The following is a 12,833-nucleotide window of genomic DNA, read 5'->3' on the forward strand; positions in this document are numbered from 1 at the left end:
TTAAGCGGCTATAATCTAAGAACAACAAAGTTCCTAGCTACTACAAAGATTTACAAATCAAATCTTATACAATAATCTAGCTTTTGTTTGTACTAGGATTTAATTACCGGGTAACGATTATAATGCCCCTAAGAATATACAAGAATTAAATCGGGTATTTTAATGTTACTCCGGTGAGAAGTTAAACGGATATTCAAGTAGTTTGAACTCCTCTGTAAATATCCGTTGCTTGTTTTATCAGCTCTATTTTTGTTGGAAAAGAAGATAAACAGTTCTTATACAGATCTGCTGCAAAGTGTAGACTTTATACACAATAAAATTGTGTGGCTGAGGTTGAGAGTACTTCTGTGGCGACAAGTCTTTTTTGTGGCGATAGGAGCTCTGTGACGACAAGGGGGGTGCTTGTTAATCTATGTGGCGACACCTGCTTATTTACTAGTACAAATAACAAGAGTTTAAATAAACTAACTCCCATGTGGCGACCACAGGAGGGAGTAATTGATTGTGTGGCGACAGCATGTACAAGTACATGTACTTGTACTTAACTTATAAACCACAACCTCCGTGGCGACAATGTCCCCCCTTAGTTTTTTTACTTCTTTTTTCTTTTTCTTTTATTCTTTTCTTTTTCTTTTTATTTTTTGTTTTCCTTTTCTTTCTCTTTTTCTATTTTCTTTTTCTTTTCTTTTTTTTGTTTCTTTTCTTTTTTCTTTTCTTTTCTTTTTAAGTTTAAATTGTAATTAAATTAATTTATAAAATAAACTTAAATATAACTTATATAAATAAACTAATTTAGATTTATAAAATAAACTTATTTAAAATTTATAAGATAAATCATTTTAAGTTTATTTAATAAATTTATATTAAAGTCCACTAAATATATTTATTTAATTTAATAATTAAACTTTGAGTTTCGCCAATCCCCTGAGCTGTTTAGCTGTATACCCTGCGCACCTCTTCTCGTACTTTAACAGATAAACGTTCAATTCAAGTACATTCCTCAACTTAGCAATCCTTCTATAAATAATATCCAGATTTCTTTCACGAGCTGTTGACGCCTAGTGCAACTACTCTGGTTCACAGACGACTAACCCTGATTTAGGTCTTCGTATTATAACCTTGATTACATTGTTAAGCTTTTCTCAACTTTATTGCTTCAAACACTGACTGCCAATAAACAACTGTACTTTCACTAGAATCCTTTCTAGTACTTTAGACAACATCTTCATTAACCTATGTCTATACCATGTTTTTAATTCTTCAGATTCCTATGCTTCGAACACTGTCTATCTTCAATCAATGCCAACACACTGAAATCTTCCGGTAACACTTGTATACTGAATCTTCAACATTTCTGAAACACTGAAAGTTTTTAACTTTTGTTCTTCACTGAGGCATGATCATATTAATGAACTTCTTTCAGTGACCTGTAAACAGACTTCAGACTTTCTTCTAATCTTCTGATTCTTTGTATTTGCTCTGTCTTCATTCTTCCTGATTTTTTGTGTAGACCTAGTATTATTAACCTGTCATGTTCTAGTGTTGTTATGGTGTTAATTTATCACGTAACTGTTCATACAGCTACGCAGTCTCACCAACATACTCCCTCCGTCCTTTTGATTTGTTATTAAAAGGATTGGGGCACCGAGATTAATAAATATGTATAAAGTAGTGAAAAAGAGAAAGAAAAGTGGGTGTAGTGATGGGATCCACTGATTTTTAATATATAAAAGGGAGATTGTGGGGGTAAAAATAGTGTGAAAAGGGAGGAAAAAGAGGGAAATAGGGGGATTTATTAACTATTTTTGATAAGTTTTGAAATGTAAAGAAATAGAAAATATAAAAAATGAAAAAGAGAGGGAGTATGTTAGTGTGTGTTTGCCTCCAAAATTTAGCTTAAAACATGCTTAATTTCAAAATTTAACTCTTAAAACAAACCTGACAAATATTATGAGTAGAGAACATCTCTGTATATCTCTCCTCAATCTCTGCAAGTCTTTAAAATCTATTACACAAGTTCACGCTTTTTCTTACAAAACTGGCCTAAAAAACGACCCATTAATCGCCGGAAAATTTCTTCTTCACTGTGCAGTGTTGATCACCGATGCTATCGAATACGCGAACCGTCTTTTTCTTGATATTTATGAACCTGATGTGTTCATGTACAATACTCTTATTCGGGGCTTCTCTGAATCGAATTCTCCGACGAGGGCTTTTACTACATTTGTTGAATTGTGTCGAAATTCGAAGCCTGATAGCTATTCATTTGCTTTTATTCTCAAGGCGGCGGCTCTGTCGAGGTGTTTTAGGAGTGGGATTCAGTTGCATTGTTTGAGTATGAAGTATGGGCTTGATCTCCATTTGTTTGTTGGGACTACATTGGTGAGTATGTATGCGGAATGTGAGGGCTTGGAGTTTGCACGGAAGATGTTTGGTGAAATGCCTGAGAGAAATGTTGTGGCGTGGAATGCAATGATTACTGGGTTTTTTAGGTGTGGTGATCTGGAGGGTGCCGAGGAGATTTTTGGGTTGATGCCGATGAGGGATTTGAATTCTTGGAATGTGATGCTTGCGGGGTATGTGAAGGCAGGGGAGGTGGAGATTGCGGAGAAGTTCTTTTTGAAGATTCCGGATAAGGACGGTGTTTCTTGGAGTACTATGATTGTTGGGTTTGCTCAGAATTGTTGTTTTGATGAGGCTTTTGGTTATTTTAGAGAGATGCTACGAATTGGAATGAGACCGAGTGAGGTGAGTTTGACTGGAGTTCTGTCTGCATGCTCACAAGCTGGAGCATTTGAGTTTGCGAAAATCTTACATACATTTGTGGAAAAATCGGGGTTAATTTGGATTAGTTCTGTGAATAATGCTCTATTGGATACTTACTCTAGATGTGGTAATGTGTGCATGGCACTTTTGATCTTTGAAAGAATGCAGGGAGAAAAGAGTGTGATTTCGTGGACATCGATGATTGCTGGATTAGCAATGCAAGGGTATGCTGAAAAGGCAACGGCGCTTTTCATGGAGATGGAAGCGTCTGGAGTAAGGCCTGATAGCATTACTTTCATTTCTATCCTTTATGCATGTAGTCATGCTGGGTTGATTGAAGAAGGATGTTGTTATTTTTCTGAGATGAAAGAAAAATATGGCATAAAACCTGCAATTGAGCATTATGGTTGTATGGTTGATTTATACGGTCGTGCTGGACAATTGCACAAGGCATACGATTTTATATTACAAATGCCAATACCTCCAAATCCCATTATTTGGAGGACTCTTCTTGGAGCTTGCAGCATTCATGGTAACATTGATTTAGCTGAGAAGGTGAGGATAAGGTTATTTGAGATGGATCCTAACAATTCCAGTGACCATGTTTTGTTGTCAAATATATATGCTGTTGCCGGTAAATGGAAGGATGTCGCTAGTGTGAGAAAGTCAATGACAAGTCATAAGTTAAACAAAACTCCAGGTTGGAGCATGATAGAAGTTGACAAGGTTATGTACAGTTTTTCAGCTGGTGAAAAGCAAAATAAGATCACAGAAGGGGCTTATGATAAGCTTGAGGAGATTATGTTGAACTTAAAAGTAGCAGGATACATACCAGAGTCTGGAGGAGTTTTGCATGACGTGGAAGATGAAGAAAAGGAAGATGCGGTGTCTAAACACAGTGAGAAGCTTGCTGTTGCATTTGGGATGACAAGGTCGTGTAAAGGGAGAGTGCTGAGAATTGTTAAGAACTTAAGGGTATGCACGGATTGTCATACAGTGATGAAGTTGATATCTAAGGTTTATAAATTAGAGATAGTGCTGAGAGATAGAAGTCGGTTCCATTCTTTTAAAGATGGTTTGTGTTCATGTAAAGACTACTGGTGACGGACTGACTGGTGAACGAGAGTTTGGAATGCCGCGTATGAAAACTAGACCACCACTGGTGAAAGATTTTATTGGTGGCGAGGAGAAATAGAAGGTAATATCATCCTTTCCGAAAGGATTTCAGATCTGCAGAGGATGAATAAAATTGATAATTGATGGATAATGGTCACTTAGGAAGAAAGAGAATCATTGCAAATGCTGCGAGGATCATGGAAAGCAAATGACTAAGCTTAGTGATGAGAAAAATCTACTTGAGTAAATGAGATAGCACAGCTAGCGAAGTCTCTGATGCAATGGATGACTCCTCAATTCTGGTAAGCAACACTGACATCTTGGATCCTGGTGCTGTACTTACTCTATAATTTCCTTTTATAAGAGTCTGACTTAACATATAGCGCTGTCCTTGTCACCAAATAATATGTTATTACAACTATTCTGAAGTTTAGATTTGGCAACTGACAACTAATTAACTTGGTCAACTTTATATGGTTAGGTATTTTAATAGATGGAAATTCTCAATAGTATCGCCGTGCTATTGACTATTGTTTATATTGCTAGTTTCTTTTTGCTTCTTATTTGGTTATTTGTGATACCTTTATACTTGTGGTTTTGTGTTTGCAGTACTCTTAGGTTACTCAAACTCTATTAAAACGTTAAAATATTACAAAATGCAGTGGCATCACTAGGAAAAAACAAGAGGACGATGGTACTACTGAGTATATTTTTATTCTCAATGAATGGCAGTTATTTTTGTACATGTGATTTTTAGTACATAGTATATGAAGGCATACAATCGAGTAAGCAAAAAGGGCAACAAATCTAGTGTAACTGATGCCAAACGTAGAATTAGAATATTAGTTTGTATTTATTTTATATTAGTCTATAGATATAAGTGTGTTTTGTTATTAATTATACTAGCTTTACAACCCGTGCGATGCACGGGTCTTCATTAATATTTTTATATTATTTAAAATTATAATAGATTTTTTTTGGATCATTACCTTATTAGTATATTTATATAAATAAAAATATAAATATTTGTTGTTGACAGGATTCAAACTTGAATCTTGGGTACTATATAAATAATAATATAAATATTTGTTGTTGGTGGGGTTTGAACTTGAGAGCTTTATTAGTAGTGTATAAATAATAATATAAATATTTGTTGTTGACGGGTTTTGAACCTGGGAGTTTGAGTAGTGTATATTCTTTTAATATTTAAATCTAACGGTCCTGATCACTTGATTAAAAATATCTGACGGTCATAAATGGGGATAACCAAACCAACCAAAAAAAGTCATACCAAATTATACACCATTCTTGTTATTATAGTATAGTATAGATAATATATCTGGAAAATTCTAGAATATAGATTATAGTAGTAGAATAAAATAAATGATTTGTTTCCTTTAATTAGTTATGGCAGTTTATATATATAAATATTTAGTTTTCAGGAAATTATTTGGCATCCAAGTAATAGTCATATATATATAATATAATCTCATGTAATCTTGCATTATGGGATAGAATTGATAGATTATTGTATTGGGAATTGTTTATTTCTCTTGTTATAAGTTGTGATCCTAACTAACTTCTCTATTGAGAAATTCGAGGGCTAGTGATTTTTCTTCGGTTGGAGCACCTTATGCTTGTGGATTTTATGGGGTCAATCGACATTTATCCATCCTTTTACTTGTTTTAACCCTTATCCTGCACTAGTAATAGAATATGGATGTCATTTGAGCATATTTTAATGTTTTACTAATGTTTCAGTAACAGGGGGTACTGTAAATACAAAACCATAAGTATAAGGGTACAAAAGATAGTGGCAATGGTATTGGCAGAAGTCAATAGTACGATGTTACTTTTGAGAATATCCTACAATAAAATAATCGTTTATAGTATCATTTTAATAGAATAACAGTAAGGATTTCTATGATATCTTCTGCTTGTCGTTGTCTTGATATTAGATTGATAAAAGAATTGATGTTCAGTGAGTAAGCTGTTAGGACCAGTCCCGGCCTGCTCTTTAATTATATATTATATATATATATGTTGTCAAGAAATTATGAATATGAACGGATTCTTTTATTGATAAAAAAAGGCACACAGAACTAAGTGATATTCGAGAGATCACTCACTCTCCACACTAATACCCTTCAACACTCTTTCTTCCTCCGTAACCATGTAAAATACTTCTCTATTTATACTCAAACAACAACCCATTCCCAATCCTCAAATCTGAACCTTAATTAACTCCATAATTTCCTCCTTCCAAATCTGTAATGAATTGGAAAGTAAATTACTCCATAAATCACTCCTATCCTAATCTGTAATTGATTCGTAACTAAAGGCCAACTAATTAACTAGCTTCCACCAAGTAATTAGTTCCCAAAAATCACTCTCAATATAATTGTTCAATAACAATTCCCCCCATCCAGATTTAGACAATTATTATTGTTTCTAACGTCTAGCGTAAGTAATGTGCGTAGGAGGCCTAACATAAGCAACTAGGCATGGTACAAAAATTTGTCAAAAAGTAGTCGTGAATTTTTTTCGTACTCAATGAATAGTTATGGATACATGATGTCAATAGCAAATTATGTTAAAATATGATTAAAAATTGATGTCTAAATATTAATCAGTGATAAATTTTCTAAAAAAGTCGGTTACAAAAAAAGATGGGGATTGCCACTAAGCAACTATTCTTTATGATGAAAATTAAAAGTTTGTATCATCGTTGCCATGAGAATATTTTATCTACAGAAGATTTATATAATTGATGGTTGGTGGCTTATGGCTTGTATCATGTAGGTATAGGTATAGGAATAGGAATACAATAATCAGAAATGTTTCGAGGGCTAAGGATAGCAAAGTGAGAAGATAGTCTCCAAATTTTTTTCACATTCAGAAAATGCTTGTATCACAATTGCTTATACAACAAATTTCTAATAAAAATTTATGGAAACTAATTTAAAAAAGGAACTCTTCATATTTCGATGATAATAATAATAATAATAATATGGATACTCCTATATTTTCCTATAATAATATATTAACATATCTATTGATACCTCCCTCAAACTCATGATACCCAAAATCGAGAGTTTACCAAAATTTAAAAAGAAAACCAATCGTCCACTTCGACCAACTGAATTCACCCACTTGAATCGGTTTTCTCGTTGTGATTAGCTCTTCATCCTCGTTTTCATCATCTTTGTCCTCATCGCTATCCCTTTCATTATTTCCACCATTATTGTTTTCAGCATGACTTTTCTTAAAATCTCTCTTGTTGTCATTGGTTTGGGACAATCTTTTCAACAAACTCGCCCAGATCAATCTTCTTTGTCGTTGTTTCCATCTTGTCGTCGACATTGTTCTCAAGATTGTTTCTCCTTCACACATGCGAACTCTCTAAGAATTTTTTTTCACCCACGAACTCTTTGTCTCGTGCCCACCAACTCCTACAAGATTATTCTGCACCCACGAACTCTCGATTTGTTTTCTCACCCCCACTAACTCTTGTAGAATTTTTTTTCACAAATCCACGAACTCTTGTAGATTTTTTTCCCCGACTCTTAGGCTCTTGATACCATGGTAAGATAGTCTAAAAAATTCTCTTTTAATTCAATAATAGAGGCATAAACCTCAATTCTATTACATTATCACACTTGTTTATACAGTCAATCTCTATCAATAATAACGGAAACTAATATAATAAAGGAACACTCCATATTTCGCTAATAATTATAATAAAGGATACCCATATATTTTCCTATAGTAATACATATTAACATATCATTTTTATGGATCTTTTAGTTAAGATAGGGTATTTAGTAATATTTTCTCGTTAGTATTGTCACAATATAACTTTGACAAAAAATTATGAAAGGTAAGTGATCATGGATTCGTTGTTATCTAATAGCACATTACATCATTACTAGGACATAATATTGAAATAAAAAATGTATTAATGTTAAACAATTGGTTTTGGGTAAATAATTTATAACCAAAAGTTATACATAGCAAGTTTGTTGCTGGTTGGTTGATTAAGTTTGATATTTTTTTATATAGTTAATTTTGCCGACAAATTGGATTGTTTGAATGAAATATATTATGTAACATATGTAATTGGTTTCTATTTGGTATGATACATATCTATAAAATTTATGAATTAAATTTTGTAGCGGAAGTAGATTATACGTGTTAATGAAATATTTGGTTTTAGAGTAAGTAGTTGAATATTTTAATAAAAATGAATAGTTTTATAGAATTTTATGGTTTTCATTATTATCTTATAGACAAAAATACAATGTTATCTCTATTTCCAAGTTGATAAATACGTGTTGAACTTGTAAAATATATGTTAGACATACAATCTATATATTTAAAAATTTTGAAATGAAAAAGAAACTGCTTAAGCAAAATTTTTGTATACAACCTTAAGGGTAAATAATTGTGGTAAGAGTACTACTCATGACTAATGGTAGATAAATATGCTCTTACCTAGTGGATCGTAAATATTTCTACCTAATGAGTATATTTAATTATTTTTAGTTAGTTTGTACATTTATTGTATATATGAAATAATGTCTGAGTTCAGTTGTGGTTGGCTTATTAAAGATGTAGCTTTTAAGAATTAATTTTCGTTGACAGAGTAAATTGCAAAGTTATAATATAAGATCCTGGATTTTGTAGTAAAGATTATTATTATTTTGCTTTAAAATAGTTATTACGTAAATGATAATTGTTTCTTAGCTGGTATTAATGAATAATTATATAGATATACGATACTGGCATGATTGTTAATAGCTTTAAAAGCTACAAAAACATTTTTCCAATTATATATTGAGAAATAAATGGCGTACGTGTGATACATATATCTTCTAAAAAAAGAGCCAAAAGGAGCTAATTGCTTATGTTGGATTATGCCTGGAAATAGTGTAACCTAAATCCATGTTAAGGAAAAAAGTTTAATTTGAAAAAAAGAGAATAAAGTTCCTGAGGTTACCTCAGGGAACTTTCCTGAGGTAATATTAAAAAAACCGATACAAGGATGACACATGGCATGTGTAGGGTCAATTGTATAAGTCCCAAGGATATAGAATAATTAGAAGTTATGTTATAAGGAAAGTGAATAATGTTTTGATTTGATATTCATACATATCTCAGGAAAAGTTCGTGAGGTTACCTCAGGAACTTTATTGTCAAAAATAATCACTATGAAAGTAAATGACTTTTGTTGGATAGTATCGCTGAAGTTGACTCCAGCTAACTACTAATGTTGGCTTCTGCAAGGAGACTGTGGCACTAAAATCCATGTTAAGAAAAAAAGTTTTATTCAAAAAGTAATCACTATTAAAGTAAATAACTTTTGCGGGTGAGTATCGCTAAAGTTGATTCTAGATTTTTATGCTGATTTTTAGTCAATGTGCAGTAACTAATTCTATCGGTTTTCCCAGTATATACAACCATACCTTGTAAGCACTTTGCATCAATTGTTTTCTATACACACACATACACACAGAGAGAGGTATATACAGGAATCGAGATAAAAAGGAGGAGAGAGATCACAATGGCGAGATTGCCTAATGGAACGGAGGGAAAGATAAAGAAAGGGCCATGGACTTCTGAAGAGGACCTTATTTTGTCGAACTACATTCGAGAAAATGGTCCTGGAAATTGGAAATCTGTTCCTGCTATTGCCGGTATATAAACACTTAATTTTTTTCATGTCTTTTTACTTAAATTAATATAGCTCATTTCATTAGTTTTGTGTCTGTGTGTACATATATATGCTGAAATTTATTTTCGTATTTCCATATGTGTGTTTATTAATTTACCGTTGGCGATACTATAGGTTTAAACAGATGTGAAAAGAGTTGCAGGCTTTGCTGGTTGAACTATCTTAGGCCGGATATCAAGCAGGGCAATTTCACTACTGACGAGGACCAAACGATTCTCCAGCTTCAGGCAGTTCTGGGAAACAAGTATGTGTTTTTGCATTCATTTGTTGATTTTCTCCCTAGATTCTTTTTTTTTTGAACCCATATTTTTTAATTTTATTAGTATAAACAATTTACCAAAGCTATCAGCCATTTATATGATTGATTGTGAATTTGTGATAAGATAGTTTGATGTATGTTTAATATAGAAGTTAAGATTATTTCTATATCCAACGTTGAATTATATCAATATCATTAATTTAATTTGTGCATATATATGTAGATGGGCTGCCATAGCTCACTTTCTTCCTGGAAGGACCGACAATGAGATCAAGAACCACTGGAGGTCAAAATTGAAGGAGGTAGACAGGACTAGTGGCAGACGCGGTGATAATGGTCAGCACCATGCTGGTACTGTTATAAATATTACCACTAGTGTGCTTGATCAGGACTCTGATTCTGACTCTTCCAGGTGGCGTTGGGAGAGAATGCTACAAGGAAATGTCCACTCTGCAAGAAAAGCTCTGTCGGATGCGCTCTCCTTTTCCTCAAAAGCCTTTGTTCCTGATCGTGGTGGTGTATCTCTTTCTCCACCAGCCTATGCTCCTAATTTCAATGCTAGTCTACCCCCAGTTGCACCTGGGCTTAGCTCCCCACTTCCAGTGGCAGCACCACTCATGGCATCGGGATGTATGAGCTTCAAGCCACCTCACGGCTGGAACCAAAAGACTTGTAACCAACAGCTGATGATTCATGCAGATGATAGTCAGTTGCGCAGCCAAACAGCATCCCAGATCACCCAGGCATCTGCGCCTGGGTTCAGCTGCCCAGTTCCAATGGCAGAGCCACTGCAGTTGTCAGGATGTATGAGCTTAAAGCCACCTTGTAGCTCGAATAGTCACCAACAGCTGATGATTCCTGCAGATGACCATCAGTTGGGCAGCCAAGCAGCTCCAGTCAGTCGGGCACCTAATTTTCCAACTACCGAGCCATATGTTTTTAATTGTAGAAACATAGCTCCATGGTTGCAGCAGTGGAACAAAGTGACCCCTAATCCAAGGCTCGATAAATATGCTGATTCTCTGCATCTTCCTCTTGCTGGAGTTGCTCCTCAAGCTTTTCTTCCTGGAGGGCAAAATGAGGGCGACAGACCTCCTGCTGCAGTTGCTACTACAGGTTCTCCGAGTTGGCAAAGTAAGGATGACCGGCTGCCGCAACTATACATGTCTGTTCCTTATGATCTGGCTGATTGGCCATTTTCTGAACATCCTTCACAGCATCCATACTAATACAGGAGGTTTCAGGCATGTCTTTCATGTCAAAGTGCACTTTTCATGTGGTGCATATGTTTTAGTAGTGAATCCCTTTTATGATAAACTGCATACATTCCTTAGGCTTGCTAGACAATGTCCTCAGCTTGTAGCCTATGAAATAATATTTCTTGTATTTGAATCCTTTTTTTAATGATCAAGGACACCTCGGTTTCAATTTCAGTTTCATATATGTTTTTAAAATATCAAGTGATTCCGAGGGTGTTATGTTTCTTGCAGCATTCATATACTAGATATAGCAAAATTTTAAATTTTAAACGAATTTATATTCGATCACGAATAAGTCACGACAGTTGGGGTAAAAATTTCTGGAGAGTACCAACGTTTCACACTAAATTTTAATTTTAAAATGTAGAGTAAAGCAAAATTTATACAATAAACTAAACAGTGAATTCTTTTGCAATATATTTTCAAAAATAATTTAAAAATTCAAACACTTGGTATGAGAATAGCTGCATTCTAAGGTTATTGTTCCCGTCTTTCGTCAAGTTTTGTTGTAGCCCCAGCCTACAATTGAAAAGAATTTAATTATTTTACTATTCATGATTATACCCATTCAAATGGACACTCAAAATGATACATATTAATTCATCGGTTTGTTAATACATTTTAAAACAAATTATTGGCATCACAAGAAATTGTCAATTTACAAAGACTTTACTATACTCTACTTCTAAATGCTTTTAAGTGTATTTAATTAGATTTTAGTGGATTAATAATTATCTTTAAATTTTACAAGATTGTCGATGATTTTAATTTTACACACAATTATGTAGAATCTTGTACAGCTAATATATCTTGACAAATTTAGAAACGTTTATGAAAATTCATTAAAATGTAGTAAATTCTAGTTAGCATTTCAAAATTTATAGAAAAATGTTAAATTCAAAACTCATTTTTAATATTCAGAGCAAATAAATTATTAAAAGACTAAATAACCCTTTCTGGATGTACATTAATGACCCCTGGAAGTTTTAATGTGAGAATAATATTATTTTTTACAGCATATTTATTCTGAAAATTAAAAAAGAGTTAACATTTCCCGATTTATAATATATGCTGTTTTAGATGATCTAGCAAAGGATCTATTGCAAATCTGCAGAATCAGGTATTTAGATTTTCTCATAATTGAGATGTCCATCTATTCCACTAATACAAGTCAATGGTCAAATTTTGTGAAAAACCCAGTGGTCTGATTTTTGTACGTCTTTCTTAAATGGGAAAATACATTTGTGCAATTTCTCATTTTAAATAAAATTTTAAACAAACTTGTTTCTAAGGTTCAGAAAAGTAAAATATATAAATGTAATTTTTCATTTTATTTTTAAAGCCAAGAGTCCAACACTTAATTTTGGACAAGACCATAACCATTGCACGTAGGCTGTAAATGAGTTTATACGTTAAAAACGTTCGGTGTTCGGTTTGAAATTTTTTTGACTCAAATTTGATTTGATTTATAAACATATCATCATGATTACAAATTTAAAGTTTGATTTATAAATGAGTTGAAATTGAACATAACATAGTTCTGTTCGAAAAAATTCGATTAGAATGTTCATGAAGAAGTTCGATAATAATGTTCGTGTACATATCCGTTGATATAAATCGTGAACAAATATATTAACTAGTAGTAATCTATTCGCAACTTTTTTTATGAATACAAGCTCAACAATGAATAGATATTGTG

General features: G+C 33.2%; 2 protein-coding genes across 2 annotated transcripts; both read left to right on the forward strand.

Annotated features, from left to right (window-relative positions):
- Window positions 1–1,855: 1,855 nt before the first annotated feature.
- LOC141723625 (pentatricopeptide repeat-containing protein At1g74630) lies at window positions 1,856–3,870 on the forward strand. The gene has a single exon (XM_074525481.1). The coding sequence runs from the start codon at window positions 1,951–1,953 to the stop codon at window positions 3,868–3,870; it is 1,920 nt and encodes a 639-aa protein (XP_074381582.1). The 5' UTR covers window positions 1,856–1,950.
- A 20-nt stretch (window positions 3,871–3,890) lies between these two features.
- Window positions 3,891–11,308, forward strand: LOC141723626 (uncharacterized). The gene is made up of 4 exons (XM_074525482.1): window positions 3,891–4,184; window positions 9,398–9,578; window positions 9,731–9,860; window positions 10,099–11,308. The coding sequence occupies exons 1-4, from the start codon at window positions 4,164–4,166 to the stop codon at window positions 11,102–11,104; spliced, it is 1,338 nt and encodes a 445-aa protein (XP_074381583.1). The 5' UTR covers window positions 3,891–4,163; the 3' UTR covers window positions 11,105–11,308.
- The last annotated feature ends 1,525 nt before the right edge of the window (window positions 11,309–12,833 follow it).

This window comes from Apium graveolens, chromosome 5 (genome assembly GCF_009905375.1).
Source record: "Apium graveolens cultivar Ventura chromosome 5, ASM990537v1, whole genome shotgun sequence".
Classification (NCBI taxonomy): Eukaryota; Viridiplantae; Streptophyta; class Magnoliopsida; order Apiales; family Apiaceae; genus Apium; species Apium graveolens.

Bases quoted from the DNA above. Each gene is read 5' to 3' on its own strand.
- LOC141723625 (XM_074525481.1), top strand. From the start codon at position 1,951: ATGAGTAGAGAACATCTCTGTATATCTCTCCTCAATCTCTGCAAGTCT.
- LOC141723626 (XM_074525482.1), top strand. From the start codon at position 4,164: ATGGATGACTCCTCAATTCTG. The intron at 4,185-9,397 runs GTAAGCAACACT...ACATACACACAG, and splicing joins TGGATGACTCCTCAATTCTG to AGAGAGGTATATACAGGAAT. The intron at 9,861-10,098 runs GTATGTGTTTTT...ATATATATGTAG, and splicing joins CAGGCAGTTCTGGGAAACAA to ATGGGCTGCCATAGCTCACT.